The 26,245-nt window shown below is 47.8% G+C and overlaps 1 protein-coding gene across 9 annotated transcripts in view; it reads right to left on the reverse strand.

The window, feature by feature from the left end:
* MTSS1 (MTSS I-BAR domain containing 1) overlaps positions 1–26,245 on the reverse strand; it is a 156,214-nt gene that overhangs the window by 23,390 nt on the left and 106,579 nt on the right. For all 9 annotated transcript variants that reach the window (XM_079137526.1, XM_079137531.1, XM_079137529.1 and 6 more), the window contains 3 exons: positions 15,365–15,449; positions 14,276–14,367; positions 11,354–11,428 (listed from right to left, as the gene is read on the reverse strand). In XM_079137526.1, the coding sequence (XP_078993652.1) occupies positions 11,354–11,428; positions 14,276–14,367; positions 15,365–15,449 (252 nt within the window). The remainder of the gene's footprint in view (positions 1–11,353; positions 11,429–14,275; positions 14,368–15,364; positions 15,450–26,245) is intronic.

Consider the following 26,245-nt stretch of genomic DNA (forward strand, 5'->3'; position numbering starts at 1 on the left):
CTGCAGCTTACCATCCACAATGTCTCAAGCAGAGAAGTCTCACGTCACCAAAATGCTTCCTCTTATAATTAAAAAAAAAAAAACACTCTACCATCTCCTACCTGGTCCAGATCCAGAACCTGCCATTACTTTCAACTCTTCCTTCTTTTACTGTTTCCTAAACTACTCTAGAATCCACTTCTTTCTCTCCCTGTCTCTCTCTCTTTATCCCTATGGCCAAGTTCTCTGAGCCTCAGCCACTATCATCTCCTATCTGGACAACAACCACTTGCTAACTGGGTCTCCAGCAAGACCACCAGTCTAATCCAAATGCACAAGATCATGATGCAATTTTTGAGAAGCCAAGAAGGCTTCAAGGGCTCCATCCCAGATCTGAACATCAAATCTTCAGTGCGGTAAACACAGCCAAGATCTGGTCCCCACTCTCCTCTCTACATTCACCTCAGCTTAATCGTGTAACCTTAAGGAAGAAGCACCTCATGCCTGCGTGAGGTCTCAAAACTCCACGTGCCCTTCAATCTCCCCTTGGCATGGGAAAAACATGCTCTTCCTAATGACCCCAGATTCCAGTCTGGGTCGGCATCCTTCCCATTAGCACCCATCTCCACCTTCTATTAAGGAAATCATCAAACTCCAGAGGCAGCTGCCTGTTGATAGTCGCTGCTGGGGATTCAGAGAGCGATGGTGCTTTGGCAAGGTGAGTGCTCTGAACGGAAGGGCGCTGGGTGGCTCAGAACCAGCCCCAGAGCCTCTGCCCTCCTGTCTACCCTTATGCAATCATAGAAAGTAGGATGCTTTTCTCTCCCAAGGTCATAGAAACTAGCATGCCTTTCTCCCGAGCTCATAGAAACGAGTGCCCTTTTCCCCAAAAGCAAGTCCTAAAGCCTGAGAATATCATCCCAACCTTCCCCTGCCTTCTGTCCCAGATTTGGCCACAACGAACTCTCATGAGAACCTCACTCTGGGGTGGTCCTGCCCCACACCTAGCAGGAAGGTGAGATAGAAGAAATAAAAGACAGGCAGAAAGGAGGAGAGAGAAGGAAAAGGAGGCTGTAACTTTAATCTGAAAGCCTCGTGCTACAGATCCTTGTTCCTTTTCTCCATTGGCAAGTTTCCTTCCCAGTTCTGTCACTCCCAAATTTCTGAGAACTCTATAAATCTTGACGTCACTGTAAATTCACTCACTTAGCAGAAATTGTCCTGTGTAATGTGCTAACACATGTATTTCTAGAATGAGTAAGCAAAGCAAGATATTTTAAGAAACTCATAGGGTACATTCCAAATGTTCTTCATTGATCAGATAATGGAGACAACATCAACCTTAAGATCCTGAGACCCTCCAGAACCACAGCCCACCCTGTGATACCAGATTGACGTCATCCCCAATATCTTCCCATGCCCACCCCTCACAGAGCTTCCTTTAAAAGACCCCAAAAGTGCATCCCAATCTTCAAGACGGCCTATGTTTCCCCCACCCACCCACGTGGGGATCCTTCACTTTCCTGATTCAATCTCTGCTTGTTCCTCTGACATGTGTTTTGAAATTCTTTTCCACAACATTTCCCCATGGTGAACCCTGAGTCGAAGTCCCCTCTCCAGGACTTCCTCAAACCCTCTGGTGACAGAAGGAGTGAAGCAAAGAGACCAAGAAGAACCTGAGCAGACAGGCTTGCCGGGTGCCCCTCTCAGTCTATGACCACTAGTGCGGACCCTTTTCTCCCATCACGTGGTGACAGCGGGCCATCCCTACGTCATCAACGCTAAGCACACAGCAGACATTTTCCTCTGTGCTTTGGATTTTCACTCTGAAGCTCATGTGTCACCTGAAACTATGTTTAAACAAACTTGCTGTGTCTTTCAGGGGTGTTGCTGGGACTCTCGCGATGGGGAGGAAAGGCACCACCCTCTCTACACCACCTCGCTCCGGTCCCTGAAGGCCAGGAGGGTGTGGCTCCGCATCCCCATACCTGCATCCCGAGCACCTTGAACCTGATTAATAATGAATGGAAGCACCAAGGGCAGACAACTCCAGCTTCCTGCTCTGGAGTTTTCTGGGCCTCATACCCACTTCCTCCTCCCACCCACCCCTTCCTCCTCCCAGCTCAGTTTTCAAGAGCCTGCTTAGGCACCGGCTCCTCCTGGAACCCAGTCCTTCCCGCTCTGCACGCCACCCACAGCACCTTCTTCACAGTGAACCGACCACTGATGTCGCAGTTGGCTGTAAGATGTTAGAATGCTGTAGGATAATTCAAACATCAGGTTTGCTCTTTGCTCCAGTTCCTTGCAGGGCTTCAAAACCCGCTCAGAGCTTCCGAATGACAGGAGTCTTTGTTATGCTAATGAGGTACCTCGGTAGGGGAGGAGCGGGGGGGTCTAGACAGCTCAGGATGGGGGCACTTCCCAGGAAAGCCACCCCTGGATTAGAAAGAAGGAATTTCAGCCCCAACCCCACCTCCAGGGAGGAGAGAGGGCCCAGAGATTGAGTTCGACCCTAGTGGCCAATGATTTCCCCACCACACCCATGCAATACGGACGCCATACAACCTCTCCATCCACAAGGTCGGGGCAGCTTCCGGGTGCGCGTGCTGATGTGTGGTAGGTGGGCTGCCTGGAGAGGGCACGGGAGCTCTGTGCCCACCTCCGCCCCGCCGTGCACCCTGTTCACTTGGGATGTTTGTCTGTGCTCTTCCAAATAACTGATTATCCTAAGCACAGTGTTTCCTGGGTCCTGTGGGTTGTTCTGGGGAATTTTCAAGCTTGGTAGGGATGGGGGCCTATCGGAAAGTTTCAATTTGTGGTTGGGTCAGCAGAAGTGGAGGGACCTGGGGACCCTGAAGTGAGGGGGGACTGAACCTGACTTTTTGGGTGTGTCAAACTCTGGACAGTTGGTATCAGAACTGGACTGGTTGTAGGACACCCAGCTGGTGTCAGAGAAGTGATGTCACCATGCAGACGAGACACTGACATTAGCCATAAATGCCTTTGCCATCCCGGGGCAGAGACCCCATGTGCCTCTGAAGCAGCTCAGAGAATCCAACACAGAGGCCCCTCCTCCATGTTTTCTGAATGAGCGAAGGCTTCCTGCTTTCAGACCCACTTCTTGCATTAGTCAAGAAGAACGTTCATGAAGAATGGCACCAGATGGGAGTCCCTGAGCCCAGTGAGACCCTGCATGGCTTATGGGCTGCCCTGAAGAGATGCAGCAGCCAGTCCCACCCTGCCACCCAGTCCTGCTCTGCGCTATCTGTTCAGTGCTCCCCAAGGGAGAGACCAGCCACGTTACAAAAGGAATCAGCATTTCAAGCAAGCTGTTCTTTAAACTGCAATTTTTGCAGACCCCACATAGCAGATACCTCTCCCCTGGCTCTGAACGTGGCCACAGGGACACCAGAGCAAGACACCTCACAACACTGTCATTGTGCACGGAGACATTCTGAGCCCAGAGTCACCAGCAAGGCACTGAAGGAGCCATATCAGCATGAGGCTCCCTCCACCTGAGACCAGCCATGCAAAGTTAGAGACCGCGCAACCTCACTTCTAGTGGAACTGCCTGGCTTGTTCTTACCTAGAACCCCAGCGGGGAAACACAGCTAGAGAACACCCGCGTGAGGATGCGAGCTCCAGGCGAAAGGTGAGGGCACAGGGCAGGCGCCCTCTGGGTGAGATTCAAATGCCTCCACTGACTAGTCAGGGACAGCTTCCTGGTGGTCACAGTAGATCTGAAAGGGAACATCCTGCCCCACGCCTGGCTCAGGTAGGGGGAGTCTGGCTGCACTTTCCTCCCGAATTCCCCCTCTGCCTCCTCCAGGGACCAGCTGGACACATCCCCAGGGACCCTAGTAGCATCCCTCTGCAAAAATCACAGGAGGGGTGACTGGAGGGGCCTTAGACGCATTCGGTTTTTACCGCTGAGGCAGGAGGACTGATCCACTGACCGCGGTTTCAGGTCACTCAGGGTGGCGTCACTGGTTTGGTAGAAGTGTTCACATGGACACATGCATGTGCTGCGTGGGGTTGGGGACACACAAACCACCCTACACTGCCCGGCTGTTTCCCAGGAAAGGCGGATGTGACAGGGGGAAATGCAGGCTAGTCTGGGGGTCTGGTCGGAAACAAGGTTCAGTGATGGAACCCTCCTGGGGCGGAGGCTGCGCAGCCTCGGGTCACTGCGTCCTCCTCTGCCTGTGGTCCACCTTACCTCAAGGCTGCCACTGGGTATCTCGCACTGCCTCTTCACACCCTCTGCACCTGGTCCGCCCCCCACCCCAGTTTCTGATGCTCCTGACCACAAGGCCACAACCAGGGCCATCCTGTCCCTCTGCCTGAGCGCCTCTCCTGGTTCTCCTCCAACTTGAACCCCTGTCATCCAGCTCATGGCCCAGTTGCCACCTAAGGCTCACTGGGTCCCTCCTCTCTGCCCACGCAGCATCTTTTGCTTGTATCCACCACGGCACTGCGCGCACCAGATTAAAGCAACTGGTTTAAGGAAGACCAGGTTCCTCAAGGGAATATCCCTCCCAGGCAGAGGAAGAGCTGTGAATTCCTTCCATTGCCGAGGTCCCTAGCCAGGGACCTGGGCTTCTGGAGTTTCGGGTACGTAGTTCTAATTAGCCCAAAGGAGAGTTCCAAATATATTTAATTTATATATGTTGATCAAAATTAAGGTTTTTTTTCCCTTTGCTGTTTTTAAACCAGAATTTATTTGTTTGTTTTTGGTGGAACTGGGGACAGAACCCAGGCCTGACACATGCAGGGCAAGTCTTCTACCAAGGAGTTCCAGCCCCAGGCCCAGAACATTTCAACCACGATGAAGAAACTTGTTAAAATCTAGATTTCTGGGTTCAAAGTTGATTTAAAATTTGTCTTAAAAACTTACGACACCTTTGGACCACACAGCTATGCCAGGTCTTTCATTCCACTCACTGTTGCTGATGTCCCCCGACTGTGGCTCTGCCCTTGGAACCTGTCCCAGCAAGAGACAGGACTACAGGGGGCTGCAGAGATGTCTCTTTGTCTCATTTTAGAACAGAGTCTTCAGAAGTTAAAAAGCCAGAAGGATGTGTGGCTTCTCCATTCATTCCAAACCTATCTTTCATCCTTTCAAACAAATAAAAATGTTCTGTTTACCCCACGGACTGACTCATGCCAGGCGCTCAGTAGAGGGTTTCTCATAAAACTTGAGAGTCAAGAGACTGTCCTCAAAAGTCCCCATGGTGAGCAGGGTGTGGTGGCACACACCTGTAATCCCAGCAAGTCAGGAAGCTGAGGCAGGGGGACTGCAAGTTTGAAGCCAGCATCAGCAACTCAGTGATGCCCTAAGCAACTTATGAGACTGTCTCAAAAATTAAAAAGGACTGGGGATATAACTCAGTGGTTAAGTACCCCTGGGTTGAATCCATGGTACCCCGCTCCCCAAAAAGGCCAGATATTGTATGATTCCATGTATGTGAAATGTCTAAGAGGTGAATCCAAAGACAGAGGAAAGCGGGTGAGTGCTCGGAGGGGCTGGGGGCTGGGTAACGGGCAACAGACAGGTGTGAGGTGTTCTTTTAGGGAAATTAGAGTGTGCTGATGTTTGTACGACACTGTGAATATTTAAAGGTCACTGAAACACATAATTTAAAAATGGTTAAATTATCAATTTTTTGTTGTGAATTTTACTGTGATAAGCTAAAACGTGGCTGTGTCTTACCTTCCTTCCAGAAGTTTACTAAAACTGTTCGAGCAGCTTCATAATCACAATATTGAGAACTGGACGGGACTGTCCTTTTTAAAGTTGGGGGATGACTAGCCCAACATCAGGAAGGGACACAGAGGCAAAACTGCATCTCCTAGGACAGTGGGACATCCTGGCCCTGCTGTCAGAGGAGACCGCGTGGATTGGGTTCACTGTGGATGACACAATCCAATTCAAACACCTCTTGCAAGCTGCCAGTAAAACACTTCCGGAACAGCTGGGCACACTCAGGCAAGACAGCCACACGGACACCTCACAGACAGACCTTCCTGAGACATGGACAGCAACGAGACTCCAAAGCGGCTTGCAGTTCAGTAGCATGATCGCCCACACAGTGAGGGTCACATTCAGTCAAGAGAATCATTGTGAGTATTGAATTGGAAAATCTGATACCTTTGAAACAAAACATTTCACAAACTCTGCTGAAATAAGAAATACTTCTGGTTTTCTTAAAAATGAATTGTTGGCTTTCAAAAGAGTGGTATGGTCCTGGGTGGACAAAGGCAGGTATTTTGAAGATTAGTCTAATCACATCTGATTTAGTAATAATTTTGAGGATTTCTTTGGTGCAGCTCTTGATATTTTGTTTGTGGGCTAGATACATCCATACACAAACACCCAAGTGCACATATGTATGCATGTATGAACACACTGATCTCCTATGGAAAGGAGGGTTTAGATCACTTGGTATTTCTTTTTTCCATGAGTCTAATATTGAACTAGGCAGATGCAACAGTCTGTATAAGATGTGGTGCTAACACCATTAACGGCCAAACATCCAAGAAAGAAAATGATTAAGACACACGCACACACGATTTTCTTCAAGTTATGGGCAATCAAGTAGGCACAAGTGATTGTTCTGAGCTGGCAGGAAAACTTGGGCAACTCGCATAGGGTGTGAACAACCACGGAAAGCCCACAGCAAGGACCACGCTGTGACCAGTCACCAGAGATTTGGGATGGAGACTTACCCAGAGCATCCACTGGCAGGGGGCGCACGGTGAGAAAGTGCAGGATACACAATTGACACAAAAAGGAAAACAATACAGTCAAACTGGTATTCTGGTCGCCGTTGGCTTACCTTCCGCTCATGTGTTGGCCGCCCCACTTCATGTCATGTGGTTAAACCTCACCCACCAAGAGCAGCACATCCTACTTCCCCTTTCCTGCCTGGCCAGCTCCTTTTCCTTCTTGCCTGAATGCCAGTCTTCCTAGTCAGTAACTGTCACCACTGGGACCAAGGATTTAGTAAAGAGAAATGAAGGACATACACCCAGAAGAGGCCAAATCAGAAGCCTTAGCAAGAAAACCTTTATCATAACTTCAAAAATACCTAGGGAATCCTAGGAAACAATGTTTAAAGTGGGATAAAAATGGAAAACAAATTAAAGAAACTAAAACTTTGACCTACTATGTCCCACTGTCCCAGATGTGGGGTACCTATAAAAACTTAAATATAATAATAAAAAGAATATAATTATATTATATTCTTAATATATCATGATATTAGTATAGTAATATATATAAGCTCGAGATTACAATTTTCAACCTACTTTAGTGCATCTGTATCAATTTCACTGAAATATTTGCAGAATTGAAAACTTGGAACTTAATGGGATATGATACAATATAATGGCAAATGCTAGGCTGGTGTGGAACTCTGAGTCTCTTTATTACATTTATCACACTGGCTTTGCAGACTCTAGTGGAAAATGATGGATTCAGCTATTTAAGTAGTTAACATATATTCCTTCCAGTTCTCCCTCTCAAAGAAAGCTCCTGATAAACTTTTGGTGTTTTCTCAATCAAATCAGAAGGATTTACTGTAATTAATTTAACTTTTGTTGTTGTCTGAAGTGCTGGGGATCAAACCCAGGACCTGTGGATGCTAGACCAGTGCCCTATCACTGAACTACATCCCCAGCCCAACTTTAATTTAAATGAATAATCTGAGAGTGAGTTAAATGAGAACTAAGGCCACTGACTTCATAAACGGTGGTGGCAAAAGTAGGCGAGCACCCTAAAATGCTTCCCAGTTCTGGTCCTCTCTAGCCTCCCCAGGTCCCCAAAGGCAACAAGCTGATGGAAGAGGGATGCAGTGGCGACCCTCAGGGCCTGGGGCTGTCGGGGCAGTTCCACACCATTTCTGCAATTTCCTGTTGCTCTGTCCCTTTATCTGTTGACAAGGCTGGCCTTGCCCTTTGCCCAACCCTGTCTCTGCACCACAGCAGAACCTCAGGAGGTGGCATGCAAGCCACTGTCCCTACCCAGCCCCTCCTCCCTGCCTCATGTACACCACGACTAGATGTCAAACAAGCCTGCCTTCCAGAAAGTCGGGCATGGGCCCGAAGCTGGTGCATACCCAAGTCACTCCAAAATGATCTGGGGATAAAACCTAAGGAAAGACAGACCACTTAAAGAATTTTTTTAGTGGAAATATTTAAATACCTTTGTATCACAAACTACCACCCTCTAAAGTAAAAAAAAAAGAGCCAAAGAATGTGATAAAAGGTGATGTTTGTAGAGTAAGAGTGAATGAGCTGCTCATAAAAATCACATCCTGTTGACGATCTGCCCACATCAAGGATGGTACTGAAACCAGGCTTCTGTGCACAAAGGCATGGGAAATTTTCCAAAGGAGAGTCAGAAGAATTTCTAGATCAAAGATGAGAGTTTTTGAAAAAGGTATAGTAAAAAATAAAAACAAAACAAAAACCCTGCTTGATAGATTCCTGAAAAACATATTTAAAAAGAAAGTGATTATTTGGCTATAAGTCAGATTGTTCTGTTAGGACACACACACACACACACACACACACACACACAAAAATGTATCCAAAGCCTTCATCTATTCTAACATACTACCATTTTATAAGCCAAGAGTTCAGGAACCATCAGGCACAATAGAGCATGCCTGTAATTTCAGCAGCTCAGGAGGCTGAGGCAGGAGGATTTAAAGTTCAAGGCCAGCCTCAGCAATTTAGCAAGGTCCCAAGCAACTTAGTGAGACCCTGTCTCAAAATAAAATATAAAAAGGGCTAGGGATGTGCCTCAATGGTAAAGCAACCCTGAGTTCAATACCCAGTACAAAAAAAAAAAAAAAAAAAAAAAGAATTCAGGAAACCAGCCCCTGAAGAAAATGAACCAGATAACTCAAGTTTTCTAGCACAAAGGAAAACTTCAGCTATCCGACCCCAAAACAACCAAAGCCTTCAGATTTCTTCTAGTCCTTTAAGTTGTGGTGTTTTATTCCAATCGTGGGTCACATGCCTGCTAGGAGAACACTCCACAACAAGAGCTCAGTCAGAACAATACCTATGGTACATTCTGGAAGGCTACATTCATCCCCAGAAATATGCAAAGATGAGTACCTGGCCCCAAAATGCACTTAACATATTTTAGGAAAAAATATATTTATAAAGAAAAGAAACAGATTCTGGGCACAGTGGTATATGCCTGTAATTCCATCTACTTGGGAGGCTGAGACAGAAGATTCAAAAGTTCAAGGTTAGCCTGAGCAACAACAAAGAGTGAGACTGTCTCAAAATAAAATTCTAAAATATATTAAAATATATAAAAATATAAAATATATTAAAATATATATATTAAAAATATACATAGGTATATATATCTACTGATTGTTCCTTGAAGTTACTAGAAAATCATCCAAAACCTTGCAAGCTATGGATCTAACTGATGTTGTAGACAGGAGTCCACTATCTGAAAAGGACGTGGTGCCTGAGATGGCTGAAAAGACAGTCACCCCAGAAGCCCCTGATCACAGGCTCCAGTCTCCGAACCTCAGGCTCAAGTGCCCCAGGAAACCTCCCAACTCGAGGCCAATTATTCCCAAGTCCCAGGGCCAGACACATTTCATGTTATGCACAGTCCAGCATCGTATGAGTCCAAAATTTCCTTATCTGGCCTCAATGGGCATCTTGCTATCCTCTAGGCAGCCTGAGCCGGTGCTAGGCATGTCTAATTGCCAGAAAGTTCCTTTTATGTTGCACTGTCATCAACCTATCAGGCTTCACCCAGAGGTCCAAATTCTGCTAATTGGACAATGCCAGTAACTCTGAGTGGCAGGCAAGGACCCTTTTGCTTTCATGCAGAACTTAGATAAAAGGATTATCTCTTCAGCCAGAACTTAAAACCTCTGAAAAGAGAACTCTGGAAGAGTGAAGGGAAAATAGCCTCTTTTCTTACCTCATCCTTTTCACCAAACTCCCAGACTTTTCTAAGCCTAAGCATCTCTCCTGGCCCTTCTCTTTGAGCCCATTAATCCTTCCTCTCTCAAAACTGCCAAGATGTCAATGAGGTAGACCAGCCAGCTCTTCACAGGGACTCAGAGTTGATGGGATTTGGTAGCAATTTTGTTTACAAACATTTACCTTTAGACTCACTAAGATGTTACTGGCCACAAATCCTATTACTTGTCAAACATGAGCTCCCAGGTGCCCTCGTTAGATGGAATGTAAATCTGAGATGCACCAGACCAGAAAAACACATCCCAAAGAAACTGCTGGAGCTGAAAGGGACAGGAAATCTGATGGTGGGTGAAAATCCACTGATTTAATTCTGAAATGGGCTTATGGCTTTTGTAAGAACTGAGAGGGGAGTGTCCTTAGTGTCAAAGCTTTAAACCTTGTCCAAGCATCACCTCCCCACCCCCAACACCTTCCACCATTCAGTATCCCCCAGAGCATTTTCTTTTAAATTCAAACAAGACCTGATGGTTTAGGAGAAAGAAAATTGGGTTTGGGGAATTGCTGCCGAAAAAGGCTGGTATCATAAATTAATACTAAATACTATATACCACCCACAGAGCAGTGTGGAGGAAGAATCTCATTTTATCAATCAGGATGCAGCAGATTAAAAACCTGGTATTCAAGAGGAACAGTCTGAAAGGTACATCCCCTTCTCCAGCCCCTGAGAAAGTTCCCATATTCTAGGCCTTACTGAAATGTCATGAATGCTTGTAAGGTGGATCTAGCTAGATTTTTCTGCTCTGGGGAGCAAAGGTCACGGATGGGACCCTTCACTGGTTTTGGAGTGATATTAAACAGGGAGGGGGAAGGAGGGGACCCTGCATCTGCCTAGTTCCCCTTACGGGTGAATGACCAAGCTCCTCCCTCGTGAACACCAAGAAAAATCCCCCAGGCGGCAATGACTCCGGCCCCTGCTGCAGCCATCTCTAACACTCTCACAAGACTTAATAGAGGGTTTCAGAGATTACAGGCTGTGAAAGATGGAGGAGAAAATGACATAATTTGTGTAATAATTACTATAGAGAATTTGCATAGAGCTTTCTTTGCATTATTATCCCAAGGTTTCCAAGAAACTTGTAGCTTTCATTACAAAGCACAGTAGGCATGGAAACCATCAGATTTTGAAGACAAAGGTAGGGGAAGGAAAAGTCGGCCTTGGCAGGGACTTCAGGTCCCCTCGTAGTCTGCACTTGGAGACCTCTAATTCGGGCGGACTGCACTGGCCCCTGTGGGTTCTACAGGGCCATGGTACCTAAGTCTATGAATGGAACCTGCTTCAATGACAAATCCAGCATGTGTTTATGTTTATTCAAAATAATACTATCAGTGACCCAATTTTTGGAGTTACCTTTTTTTGCTTTCTTCTGCAGTTTCAGTGTATCTGAGGACTTCTTTTTTATCTCTTGGCGAGCCTTTTTATATTCTAAGAGAAAGCAGAATATTCAATAATTTCACCACTTTGCTCAACAGAAAGTATTTTAGGAATGGCCATTACCTTCATCACAGAACACATAAACTCTGGCATGCAGTAAACAGCTTTGTTGAAATACACTAGGCGAACAAGCTCACGATGACCTTTCACCACAGAGGGGTTGTAACATGAAAAAACAACGCAACAGCATCAGGATGCAGCTCGGGGGCAGCGCACCTGCCTGGGTTCGGCCCCCAGTACCGCAAAAGCAAAAGAGATACCACACAATGCACAGTGGTCTTGCTTTATCGTGCCGGCTTTGAGGAAAGACATCATTTGGGTCTATTTTCATAAAAACAAAACAATTCACAATTTCTCTGCTCGAGTGTCGGGAAAGATGTTTAATATTATTCACTTTCCCAAGGCACGCGGGGTACTAAGACCCGTACTGAGACACACGTGTGGAAGGAATGAACAAACCATGGCCAGGACAGCTCTCCTAGAGCCAGTCCCGTCCCCTGGCTTTTCTGAGGCCTACTCAGCACGACAGCCGGCCCTCCGCCCTGGCCCAGCAGCCTGAGCAGCGTGGGCTGAGGCCTACCGTCAGAGGCTCTCCCGCAACACCTGACCCTGCCCCACCTGCCCACCTCTCTCCATGGCTTGCTCACCGGTGAGGATACCTCCCTGGCTGCTCCAATTCAGTCTGATGAAACTATGTCCATCCATTACGACCCCCTCAAAACGGCCCCTTGATTTCTATTTCCTCCACCAAACTTGTGCTTGGCCACCTTCAGCTTCTGCGGGACTCTGCATCTCTCCCCTGCCCGTCCTGGATCTTATCCTTGGTTCTCCTCTTCCCCGAGGGAAGCAGCAGTGACTGACTTGGCCTCCTCTGTCCACCCAGAGGCTTCAGGTACAAAGGGAGCGCCAGGTGCTGCTCCTGGGCACACTACTGAGTTAAGGCTGAACTGAAAAGATGAAAGGCTGCTCTCTCACAAGCCTAGGGGTTGGAACCTGGTCCCCCTCGGCTCGTCTAGAGAGGGGAGCTAGCAGGGGTGCAAAGCCCAGCAATGGGTCTGAATTCAATCTGGCCCAGGCTCCGTCTCAGCCTCTGGAGGTGAGCCTCTCAGGGAACATGGAGATGTGTTTCTCTGTGTGCACCTGGGATGTGGGCGGGCGGGGTGGGGGGACAGCCAATTAAAATTGCTCATTCCTTCCACAGATGTGTCTCAGTACCCTGGTTGTGCTGGATGAGGAGAGATCGAGCAGAGTTCTGTGAGACTGCTGCCTTCTCCCCGTGGGCTCAGCAACATCGCTCTTACAAAAGCTTTACACATCCAATCTTGAAGTCTTTGCTATAAAATCAGCTTTGCGGTACTGCCGAATGTGCACACTGAATAAAGGATTGAAAAGGATAAAGTTAGGTGGAGCAAATGTAAACCATCAACTTTTACCCCATGTAAAAAGAAGTGTTTCTGTTTTCTTTTATCTAATGGAAGTAAAGAGATATATCCAGGGAACCTAAGAGAAAGCAGCTGCGCCCTAATTAATATACAGGGGGACAGTAAAGCCTTCAAATTTGCCGGTCTCCCTAACTTAAGTGATTTTATCAAACACAGGAGCTAAGTCCCAAATGGGAGGTGCCACTGAGGGTAGATCTTAAAGAAAATAAGTTTTAAAATGACTTTTAAAAGAAATACGAGATTCCACTTTGTTAAGATGAATCAAAACTTTTTAAAATTTTAGGGTGGAAAGAATTTTATATTAACTTTTTATACCAGTTATACAGTCTGGCTACTGTACCCACACTTAGGAAATCTCAACAACGCAAGCTCTCACCATTCCCTTCTTTCATCAAAACGATTGGCTAAAGTGCTTCAAAAGACTGATTTCCCAACAATAATGAAGACAGGAACCATAGGAGACCACCAGCTGTGATTAACATATTTTATAGGACATAAAGACCTCTTTTTGTGGTCCCAGTGAGTGCACAGACATGTGACACAGTATGGACTCAGAAGCTCTAGGCACACGATTGATCGGAGTGAATGTACAACTTCCTGGTGGTTACTGACAGCTCATGAAGACATGGAAGAAGGTTCATTTTATAGCCCAAAACAAGTGGAATAAACCATCTCCATGGCTGCAAAAGAGGAGCCACCAAGAGTGGTCCATCCATGTTCCCAGAGCTCTGGCTGGGTCTTCATCATGTCCCACTTTGCCGCGTACAGGGCTGATCTGTTCCTGTACTGGTAGATCCCACGCCTGTCTTTGTGCAGATCCCACGATACTCAGCACGTACAGAATGTCAGAGTGACCTAACAAGGGACAAGGTCTTATTATCAATCGGTCCTGTTGGCCTGTGCAAAAGGAACACAAAACACTCGCTCGGAAGAGTATCATTGCTACTTCCTCTGCAGATCACACTTCACTCCTTGCCATCAAGGTCCCCGACAAGGTCCCCAAACCAGCTCATAAAGACTTGTCTCACTAGAGACAGTACCGGGAATGCCCATCTCTGAGCAGGTGACCCAAGGCGATCTTTTATCATCAGAATCCTGGCTTTCAAAATGTTCTAAAATGCCTTAAGAATGAATGTCGGGCATTTAAGCCTGCCATTATCATTCATTCTAATTCAGCTGATGGTAGTGCCACCAAGAGCTGAGCGCATCAGTGGAGTGATACTGCACGCCGGGAAGTATCTCGCAATGGGATCACTCTGCACTCCTCATCTCCTGACACTGGAATGCTTACAGGAGAAGCAGGGACAGTGGGCCCAGCAAAGTCACCAGGCAGCAGCAGGCAACATCCACAGCTCTAGGCACCGTGCTATGGAGCACCAGACCTCTCGCTCTGTACCTTTTGCATGGTCTTTATCCAGCTGATTGGCCACTTTCTTCCATTCTTCCATCTGTTCTTGCAGTGGATTTATCAGACAATCAATTAAAGCACTTTTACCCAAAGAGAAAGAAAAGGAGAAATTAAACAGATACATTCTGTTGCCCAGACTTACATTTGGTTGTCAAAACAAGCCTAAGTCATAATTCCTTGAAGCAAGCAAAGGGCGCCTAGCAAGCTGACGTTCACTCGAGACCCTGCAGCTTGGGAAGAGCCAGTTCTGCAGGTGCTTTTCAATGGCTACTGAGACTACAAATGTCACCGGCTGGACTGATCCCTCTTCTCATTTCCCTGGCTATGTTCCAACAATCAAGCCAGGTTGTAGAAACCAGGTGTCTCCCCTGACTGCACATCAAGAACCACCCAAAAGTGAAGACACCTGGGTCTCACATGGCCCTTTGAAAAACTTCGAGGGTGGGAGTCAAGCATTACTATTTTTGTTTTTAAAGACCCAATGGTTCTGACATGCGTTCAGGATTATTAATCATAAATGTATACTAATTGTGCACAGCGTGGAGAAAGAGACCTAGAAAATTCTAGAGCTGTACCGCCAGCTTCCAGATCATCAAGAGGAGAGGGTATCTCCAGATGTATCCCTTTTATTCTCCCAAACAGAACTGTGAGACACTGCTGAATCGTGCTGATCTGCTTAGGAAAAAATGTCCATTTTCATTTGAATATTGGTGACTCCAGATCCCTGTGCCAGCCATTGCCGTTTCTCCAGGACACTCTGGCTCCTCAATTGACAGGAGGAAAGGTGAGACCCAAGCATGAGTACAGAGACAGTTTGAAGGGAAGCGCAGGTTTCCCAGGGCAGGGACCTGGCCAATGGCTCTTGGCTGCATCCTGAGGGCCTGGACCAGCACCTGGCAAGCAGCAGGTACCCAACAATGCTTATTCAATGAATGAAGGGCCAGGGTAAGGAGAGGTGGTGGGGCCTTCGATGCTGTAGGGAGACCATGCTGCTAAGGAGTAATGCCAGACACATCACCGCTTCCTTAACCTGAAACCAGCAAGGGCATTTGGATTGAGGTAAAACATGCTTCTCACCTGGAAAATTGCCTCAGCTTGGCTTCTATGCTTCTGTGCCTCATGCACATCCTGGTGAGAGCTGAGCCAATCTCCCTGGTACCACCTAAAAAGGCAACAGACAAAGTTGAGAGACTGCTACAAGCAGGAATCCCTGAGACCTTTGTAAAACTTAAAAACAAGCCAGATTTCACATTATAAAACCTAAGCCGCTGCCTTCCAAACGTCTCATCGCACACGTGTATGCATGTATAAACCAAGTATGTACTAAAAGTATGTATATGTGGTGACAGGCTCGTACATTGCCAAAACTAATTGTTGCAGTTAGTCTATATGATACCCTGATATTTCCTATTCTCTCTGATATACACATATTTTATAATGCTGATTGTGATTCAGAAATCAACTTTACAATCCACTAATGGGACCTGTAACTTAAACAAACACTTCCCATACAGGTGATCAAAATAGCCTTTGATATTCAGGGAAAAGCAAAAAGTAGATTTTTTTTTTTTTTTTTTTGCCCCCATTTCTGGCCAAATAATCCTCTTAACATTAAAAGCAGTTAAGGAGCCTCTCCAGTTAATTATTTCAAGATATATGTTCAAAAATGCAAATCATTCAGAGAACATCAAGCTAAAGCAAAACGAAGCCACAGGACATTTTTGAGTGGGTCTGAGCGACTCCAGGGACCGAGGTCTTCAAGTCCAGCCACTGTGGAAAGAAGGGGCAGCACAGTTTGATCTTTCCCAAAACTCCTGTCCTACTTTTCCTGGGGGCACGCCCTCCTCTAGGAACATTTCTGAAGTTCTTCCATTCCTTTCCCCTTCTTAGGAACAATGCTTGAATCAGCACTTCTGGGGGCGTGGGGGGAGCCTCTGTGACCTCAGATGGCAGTCACTCGCTGGAAGGAGCAATTATAAATGACAGGAAAACATGGGTGCTTGTGAAACTGGGGGAAAGAATCAAATAAAGCACTCCCTTTTCACAGACGAGGCCTTCGAGGGGAAACCACAGAAATTCATGGCAGCTTCTACCAAGTCCAGAAAATAGAAAAAAGTGCCTCCCTTACTAGTGCAGGTGGCATTAACGTCCTATTTTGTCCTGCCCTGTCGTCTAGCAATGCCAACTTGGGAGTTTCAATTCCACCTGCTCTCCATTTTATTCCGGAAAACGAACAGGTTTCTACAATCAAATAATGATAATAGTGGTATATATTAAATGCTAATCTTTCTATATTTCCTTTTTAGCCTGAAAAGAGAAGCTTTCTCAGGACGATTCTTCCCTTCCTCTACAACAGGGTTTCCCACCTCAACTACTGACTTTGCCATGGGGCTTTCCTGTGCACTGTTAGAAGGGAGCAGGCTTCCATTCTGAACTCCCTCAGATTTGTGGTTCCTAGGAAGTCCCCAGATAGGGCCGAGTGCTCCTGGGGAGAAATCAGCCCCTGATGAGAAATCCCTAAGCAAGAAGTAGATGTCAGGGGGAAGGGGTGGGGGACAGAGAAATGGTGGACTGAGACAGACATCATTACCCTATGCACATGTATGATTACCTGAATGGTGTGGATCTGCACTGTGCACAACCATAGAAATGAAAAGTCGTACCCCATTTGTGTACAATGAATCAAAATGCAGTGTGTAAATATAAATAAATAAAAAAGAAGTAAATGTCACTCAACTGACTTTTTAAGTGTCTAGTCTTTTATAAAAGACTTCACTTCCTGGCACCTGCACCCAATGGGCCAGGGATACCACCATCGCCTCTGTATCACCATCCATTGCAGTTCGCACCTCTCCACCAGAGAGAGCCAGTAGAGGGCGCTGTTCTCACGTGCTCTACCTGCCTTCTAGGCCATCTTTTTATTGCTTATAAGCAAGGATGAGGATTGCTTTATCCCCAGGGAAATATCTCCCATTTTTTTCCCGGGCCTTCATTTGATTAAAAGTTAATAACCTGGCCACAGAAGGAAATTGGCACACTCATTCATTGCTGGTATGAGTGTAGACTAATACTGTCCTGGAGGAAAATTTGGCAGCACTTATCAAGAACATGCCTTAAAAATATATACCCTCTTTGACCCAGCAATTCTAATCCTAGAAATTTAACCTGAGGAAATAATTAAGGATGAGAGAAAATCCTTACCTATGAGAGTAGTCATCAAAATGTTGTTTACAACATCAAAAGACTAGAAACCAAATCCCATTATAGGGATCTGGTTAAATAAACTGCAGGACACAGCCACACAATAGGATAGCACACAAGCATTTTAAATGCTGGAGAATGTTTGCAGGCGTGGAAAGATGCACCAGTGCTTAGGACCTCTGGGCACTGATTTAAGCACCCTGTACACAGGAACTCATTTAATCCTTGCCATATGCCCAGCTGTGCTAGTACTAATGTCACACCCATTTTACAGACAGGAAAAGTGCTTCAAGCAACTTGTCCTAGGTCATATGGCCAGTAAATAAGACTCCACCAGACTGAACCTTCAGAACTGGTACATTTATCCATTCAGTTATGTGGCGCTCACTGTAGACAAAGGAGACAGGAGGGGGCAGAGCAGAGAACAAATACCACACCAAATCTACCCCTCTACATACTTTTATGGATATTGCTATAGCTAGCTCTCAAATTTTGGTTCTTGAGCCCAGAATTATCTAGTGGTACCATAAGGACAGAGCTCCATCTTGGCTAAGCTGCTTTAGAGAATGCTAGAAGTTAATAAACCATGCCTTTTTTCCCTCAAGAGACAATTAGAAGGTTGGAAAAGACCACCTCAAAGGCCAGGTCTCCCACTATATCTCTCTGCCCCCCTATTTCAGTTACCTTCCCAGATATTTTCATAGGTTTATTTCAACCTCAGAACAGCCCACAGCCTCCCAGAAGCAGCAGGGCTATGGGATGTAACAAGTAGTTTCTGAACATAATGTGCACATGCCCTGCCCCTGTGCCTCTGAAGAACAGGAAGCCCTGCAGAGAACAAGAAATAAAGAACCGCAAGGAAAACTTCCCAACAGCAGTGTCTGTCCAATTGGCATGAGGAAGGGTGACCGATGACATCCCCTGTAGACCCAGGACCAGTGCTGGACTCTGCTGACCTCAGCAACACAGGATACCCTAAAAATAGGGCTAAGTGTGCAAGTGCTTAACAATGGCTCTGCTCACCCAGCCCTTGTTGAATTAAAAAAAAAAAAAAAAAATCAGCAGGTTTGAATCAGAGGAAACCAGCTGCAGCTGCAAAGACAGAGAAGCATCTGAAAGAGGACCGGCTTGATAGTGAGAATATTTATGGAACCAGATCGCTGGCTGAGGCACTTGGCCACTTGTGAGTGAGGACAAGATCCTTCTTGTTTCTGAATTCCCAGCACCCAGCGCCCGTCTTGAATGAACTGACATTTACCCATCTTAGAGCAAATCACAGGCTGGGCCTACCTGGAGGAACAAGAGACTGATTTGTCTTTTGTTTATTCCATAAATATGTGTTTATCTTCTACAATAGACATACTATAAAAGGGTTCTAAATAAATATGAGAAGCTTAATCTCAGAAAAGGTCTATATGGATTCAAGGTCAGTCTTGAGAAAAGATGGCATATTAGTTTCCTACAGTTTCTGTAATAAATTATCACAAACTTAGTGGCTTAAAGCAACACAGATTGATCATTCTACAGTTCTAAAGGTCAGAAGTCCAAGATGGGTCTTAATGGGCTAAAATCAAGGTATCGGCAGAACTGTGTTCCTTCTGGGGCTTCAGGGAGAATCTGATCCTTGCCCTTACTAGCTTCTAGAGGCTTCCTCCATTCCTTGGCTCACGGCCCCTTCCTCCACCTTCAGGCCAGAGGTGTGGTATCTTCACTCTTTCCTACCTCTCCTCTGCCCCTCCCTTGGCCTTCACCTCTTCTCTGACTTATTTTCAGGCCTCCTCCTTATGAGAAGCCTTGTCATTATACTGGATAGTCCAGGATCATCTCCCTGCCTCAAAATCCTTAACTGAATCACCTCTGCCGAGTCCCTTTGCAGATGCGACTTGTAAGAGAATGTGTTCACAGGTCCTGGAATTAGAACGTGAGTGTCATTGGGGTGTATCACTCTGCCTGTCCAACAGGAATAAGAGTTGTGAATCTGGAGCATGGGGCGGGGGCTGGTTCTCCAGCAGGTATTTCTCCAGCAGGTATCTACTCAGATGATGCCAAGTCTATTCCTGTTGGGAGAAAGACATGGAGAGAAGGCAGCTGGAGAGGCTGCTGGGGAAAGTTCCCCCAATCTTAAGAGAAACACATCAAAGAGACCCACAGGATGTGAGCCAGTAAGCAGGCTCCCTGGCCCCTGCTGCACACCATCTTTACAGCCTTAGCATGAGAGAGAGAGCCCAAGTCCCAGGAAAGTTCTCTAAGCTTCTGCACTGAAGCTGCCCTCCCTCTGAGCCTGGGGATTCTATTTTGCAAGAACATAATTTCCTTATTTTTAAAGTCATTTTGATTTGGTTCTGTTTCTTGCCAGCAAAAAGGAGAAGAGGGAAGGGAGCAATGTCCTCTCCTGCTTCCTCCCTGAAACAGGAATCATCTGTTGCTAAAGAAATGCCAGTCAGTCATCTGAGGCTGCTATTTGGGGACACAGACACTTTATGGCCAACACCTTAATTTTTTTTTATTGTTTTTCATGTGGTACATGTCAGAACTTTCTCCCACAACAAACAAAGGCTTTTTGTAATAAGGTAGCACAAAAACAGTCGAAGATCTAAATGGGATGATCTGCCAAGGAGATGATCGGTAGAAAACAGGAAGTCCTAGGACTGGACTATGGAAATGTGAATGCTAAGCCCCAACACTAGGCGTCATGCACACGCAGAGTCTTACAAGTCCCCCAGGTGCTTACTGAGTATTATATTAGCTTCCTACAGCACCACTTTACACAATCCTCACAGTTCTGGAGTCTCAAATCTGAAATGGAGGTGTCAGCTGGGCCCCACTCCACCTGAAGCTTGGAAGGGGATTCCGCTTCCTGCTTCTCATAGCTCTGGCAACCCTTGGCCTGAGGCTGCCCTACTCCAATATCTGCCTCTGTGGTCACACAGCCACCTCCTCTGTGTCCTGACTCCCCACAGGACATATATGAAGGCATGCTCTGTGTACGTCTCCAAATATCCCTCCTCTTATAAAGACCTCAGTGTCCCTGCCTGAAAGTCCACCTGAATGGCCTACCTGATTATATCTGCAAAGACCTCAGGTCCAAAGAGTCACATTTTCCAGGGATCAGGACTTCAACGTATCTCTTGAAGATGCATGACAAGGATCTACCAGGGATTAATGTGACTTCAAAGGCCAGGAAGACAAGGGCTAAGGGCTTCTTCCTGGAGGGGCTCACAGCCTAGATGGGGGATATGTATAAAATGGCAGAGAGAGCCAGGCAGGTGGCCCACACCTATAATTGCAGTGACTCAGGAGGCCGAGACAGAGGATCACTACTTGGATGTCAGCCCAGGCAACTTAGCAAGACCCTGTCTCAAAATAAAAAACAAAAAAGGGCTGGGCCTCAGAGCTAGGGTGCCCCTGGGTTCAATCCCTGTAGTGCAGGGAGCGCCGTCTTAACAAGGAAAAATACGTGTGCCCAGGAGGTGCTCCAACTTGCAAAGGGTCACAGAACTGATACCCGGGGAGCCGAGGTCCAGACCCTGCTTTGACCGACACCAAAAGATTCTTTCCCACTAGGACAAGCTGGAGACATTTCGGACTAAGGACAAAGAGGCGTGTTTGCAAACAGAATACAAATTGTTTTTATACGTATTTTTGGAGGACGGGAAGGAAATGAGAGCGAAGGCCACCGAGTCATTGTTCCTTCCTCCCAGAATTTCCATGTGGCTAAACCTTCCCTTTGACTTGCCATGGTGTCCATCAAATGGCATTGGCCTGTCCCTCCAAGGGGCATCATGTGCACAGCAGGACACTAGTGGGCAGGCAGTCTAGGCCTCTGGCATGGACAGGGGGCAATGGGGACCTGAGAAGCGGGTCTGGGGGGCTGGCGGCTACTGGTGGCAGCAAGGTCTGGAACCCCTCTGGTAGAAGTGCGTGGACACAATGAGTCACTGAGTCGCAGCTGCCCTCCAAGGGCTAATATTGTTGGAAGGCTAATTAGGAGCCAGGGAGAACCTCAGGACAGGCGCTCTCAGGAACCTCTGGGGCACAGGGTCCAGGACAGTGCAGGGTCTCTTGACCTAAGCTCTGCTGGCATTTTGGACCAGATCATTCTCTGTTGTGGAGAATGATCACTCCTATGTCCTGGGAGTCACGGAACGTTCCACAGCATCCTGGAAACCCCTGTCCTTGCCTGTCATGAAAACCATAAGTGTCTCAGGACATTGCCTAACGTCCCCTGGGTGCAAGTCGCTCCTGCCAGGAAGAATGTGTCCTCTTTCCACACAGAGGAGTCTCTGATCTAGAGCCGGACCTGGGAAGCCACAGGCACTGTCCCCAGCTTTCACAGCAGCCTCCCTGCAAATGCGCATCACAGAAGCCACAAAGTCATTAGGCTCCCGGCCTCCCCGGCCTCTCATGAGCACAGAGGTAACAGACATGCAGGTTGCCGTAATGAAGAAAATAGCCCACTTGCCATTAAAGGAACATTAATTCAAAGACACAAGACTGACATTCCCCACAGTCAACAGGCAGTAACTCCCTCCCCACAGACTTAGGGACACATTAATTTAACTAGAGGCAGCTCATGTTCAAGTCCAGAATACTGGAAATATCCAAGTAACCACAGGAGGGAGCCCAAGAGCCCACACCAGGAGGGATCTTTGGGGCTAGGAAGAGCTCCTTCCCAGGACCAAGAATTGGGGGAGAAGGGACAGGGTCAGAAGGCCCCTCAAACACCATCTGGGACCCTGCCAACAATGAGCAGCCAGCCTCAAGGCTTCTCTGAAGATCTGTGACCAAATCAGGAGGCCGGCACACCTGCTCTCACCAGCACTCGCCTCATCCACACTGTGCAGGTGCACACGCGGACTACACCCAGCTGCACGCCTTAGGACCAGGTGAAACCGCTTGCTTGAGTACGGTTCCTGGATACATAAAACCACACACCCCAAATGTGCCAAATATGGGGCAGGTCTCCCGTGACATTTTTTTACCGGAATCTTTTCCAAAACCCATCTGTTTCGTTCACACCCCTTACTTGTTGGGGTAAGTCATTCCTTTCTCCCATTGGCCTCTAAGAGTCTAGGGGTCTCTTGGCAGTTGTATCCCCATCTCTCTCCCCTCCTCACCACATACTTGAGTGACATGCAGACCCCAAGTGGCCTATAAACCAGAGTTTGGGTACCAGTGGTGTTCTCACTATGGCTAATCCTAAGTCTTGGCACAAACTCCTTGACATCTCTTGCCCGGGCAGGAGAATGAGCAGTTCAATCAAAAGGTTAAGAGCTCAGCTCTGAAATTAGGTGACAATGTGGCTTCAAAGCCCAGTTCCCCCATCCATTGGTTCCGTGTCCTTGGCAAGGGTCTGGCTTGCTTAGACTCAAATGTTGATGTTTGTATTAAAAGAAAAAAAGGCATGCCCCCTGCACTTTTATGTCATCTTTGTGGCATAAATCACACCCAGAAGGCTTCATTGACAATTTGCAGCTTGGGCTTCTTGTAAAGCCACCTGAACGTCCTAGATTTTTAACCTCTTTAGTCCACAATCTTTTTTTTCTTCCTTTTTTCTGTAGCGCCAGGATCAAGCCCAGGGCCTGAGGCATGCTGGGCAAATGCTCCACCATGGCGCCACGCCCCGCCCCACCCCCCAGGCCTTCAGCATCGCCTCAACCGGGCACAACTTGATGGCAACTTTTTGGTGAAAGTAACTTGCTTTTATCGTAACTTTCTAAACCTTCCACTCCTCTTACAGAAACAACACATCTTGACTTTCAGTCGTAAGGACGCCTGCACCTGATAACTAAGTTACTTGATGACGGTCCCACAACTGGCTTAGGCAGATCTGGGAGTAAGGCAGCTGCCGCATGGTTAAGCCTCAGCTCGGGGGGGACAAGTATGTGACAGGCTGGAGGAGCCACCAGCTGTGAGCCGAAGACAGGTGTGGGATATCGCCCAGAGAAAATCAGGAGCCCCAGCCACCCCGGTGGGTCCACGAAGCAGACCTCTGCTGCAGCGATCGTCAGCCACGTCCTCCAGGGAGGCGAGGCTGGGGCCGCGAGCACTGGCTAGGTGGCAGCCTGTGTCCCTTAGGAGGCATCAGCCACCCAAAATCACCATCCCACATCTAATACTGCTCCCCTCTGAGGAGCTGGCAAATCAGTACACAGAAGGTGACTTAACCCTGCAAAGGTCGTTTCCATGAAAGCCAGTATTGTCCCTTCTTCCCAAATCTTGGACGCAGAGGGTGGGCAGCAGCAGTCCGGCCTGCCCAGGAAGGTTCCCTTCATACTGATAGTCATGCATCAATAAAGCGGATGCTTGACAGGGCTCAGCAGTAGCATGGAAGGGCCATGGCCACCAACTCTGGAGAGCCCCCACGCCCCTGTGCCTATCTCCACTCCAGGCAGGCAGGCAGCCGTCCTTGGCTGAACCGCTCTCAAAGGTGCCCTGGTCGCAGACGCGCCCCGCTGCTAGTGTTCACACTGCGGAGCTGCAGACAGCTGCCGGCCAGCGTCCTTCCAGCCAAGAATGAACGGGAAAGCGTCACTGAAGCCTGGGCTCCAGACCATCGTGGGACACGCCCGCGGTACCATTTCGGGCCATTTCTGCCACGACCTAGCAGGCTGTAATAGTTTGGTTTCAGTGTACAGGAAGCAGTCTCTTTCTCTCTCCTTCCTCCACAGCCCACACTCAGAGCCCCAAAGTCTTGAAATGCCAGCTGTCTTTTCACCTTGACAGTGGGCTGGAGGGCTGCCCGGGTGCTGTGTCACAAAAGGTGCCTCAGCGTGCATCAGCTGCCACTCTGGCTGGGCCGAGCAGGGCTTGGCAGGGTACACCATCTGCTGCCTGGGGGATGGATGCCTGGAGGCCGGTACCCGTCCCAGGTACAACAGCTCTGCGTGCACACACGCGTGGACAGCAAGCCTCGGGCTTGGCCTGAAGCTGGGCCTCCTTCTGCAGCCTCCCAGATCTGTCTCAGAATCCTTTTATTTTACTGTTAAGTGACAGTACATAAGTCTGTGGAAGGGAGCAGAAAAGGGCTTCAAAATGGCATTTAAGCGTGAGCCTGACTTTTAACTGTGGAAAGAGGGGGCGAGGTTCTCACACCTGGGAAAGTTCAACCACAGCCCTTGAGCCCACCAAAACCACACTTCGAAGACTTAAATCAAGCTGGGTGCGTGACACACACCTGTAGTCCCAGAGACTCAGGAGGCTGAGGCAGAAGGATGCCAGGTTCAAGGCCAGCCTGAGCAATTTAGGGGGACCCTGGCTCACAATAAAATAAGAAAAGGAAGGCTGGGGAGGCAGTTCAGTGAGAGAACACCCCTTGGTTCAATGCCCAGTACTGAAGGAAAAAATTTAAAGATTTGTCAAAGTGGCAAAATCCAGAGGGCATCAGGTGGACCAGTACAGTCAGACCAACCAAGCATCATGTCAGTAAAGGGCACTGGGCTGCCCTAGGCCAGGGGGCCAGCCAGACCTCAGCGAGAGGTAGACTGCCTTCCGGGGGTTTGGTAAGTGGGTCCCCCAGGAAACTTCCAAACTGGGACAGATGGTCCCTCTTCCTGGGAGCTAAGATGCTGGTGTAATGCAAAGGGCAGTTTCCATGCCTACGCTCAAGCAATATTTAGGAAATGCCTTGATCTAATTACTACGCTATGAAGTGAGGAGACAGACGGTCCTCAGAGCAAACAAATCAGTCTCACGTCAAGTTTTCTTGAAGACCTTGAATTGGAGGTGCCTCAGAAAATCCACAGAGCAACAGACAGCAGCAGCTCCTTACTGCGGGGTCGTTCCAGCCTCTGGCTGGCAGGCAGCTCGCAGGCTCCCGGGACCTCCTGCTTGCCCCTCCTCTCCCGTTCTCAGAACCTCCTCTCTGCTCTTCAGCCACGTGTCTGTGAGGCAGCTGGTTCCTCCTGGGGGGCTGTCACTTTTATTAAAGGTCAAAGCAGGTGTTCCAGATATTAAGAACATCAAATTAACACACTACTTTTCTTCTGCTTCATCAGCATTTTATTTTTCCTTCTTGGGCCCAGAGAGATGGACAGTGGGAGGAAGCAGCGCCATCTGATGCCAAGGGTTTGCTTAACTCCGGGGAGGGGACAGAGAGCAACAGAATCACCAGCTCCCAGCATTTCAAGATGCGCAGACTGTGAGCCATTTACCTTCGGCCATGCCCCTCTCTTCTCTAAGCAGAGACGGTGGGCACACCTATGTCGCCCAGACTCCCTGGCTTGTGCCTGGAGATCACCTGGATGGAACACACACTCTGACGTCAAGGAAACCAAGAGGAGAGGCAGGAGGAGTACTTCAAACCACGCAAAGAGGTTCCTTAGGGCAGAAATCACAACATTTCAAAAAAGATTCTCAAAAATCAACCGGTAAAGCCCCCCAAAAAGAAGCGGAACTTCCCTGAGACCACAGTGACGGTCCTCAAGGAAGGGACAAACATGGGGAATTTCCTGTTCAGAAACCTGTTCGATCCAGCTCCTGTGGACAGCTGGGCGTGGGACCACGGGCAGTGCCCGCGGGAACCCCCACTGCACACTCAGCAAAGGCTGGGCAGGTCGGCGTCACACCCGGCTGGAGGATCCTCAAGCTGTTATCAGATGACAATCTTTCAGCCAATCTCCCGCTTCTCAGTCTCTCTCACTTCATGACTTTTCAAACAGCAGAGGAAACAAAACCACACACGATCCTACCACCATCTGGCGGCGTCAGCCCAGCAAGCACGAGAGGCTGGCATGCACGGGACTGGCAGCCGCAGAG

The sequence above is a fragment of the Sciurus vulgaris genome, assembly GCF_902686455.1.
Source record: "Sciurus vulgaris genome assembly, chromosome: 1".
Taxonomy (NCBI): domain Eukaryota; kingdom Metazoa; phylum Chordata; class Mammalia; order Rodentia; family Sciuridae; genus Sciurus; species Sciurus vulgaris.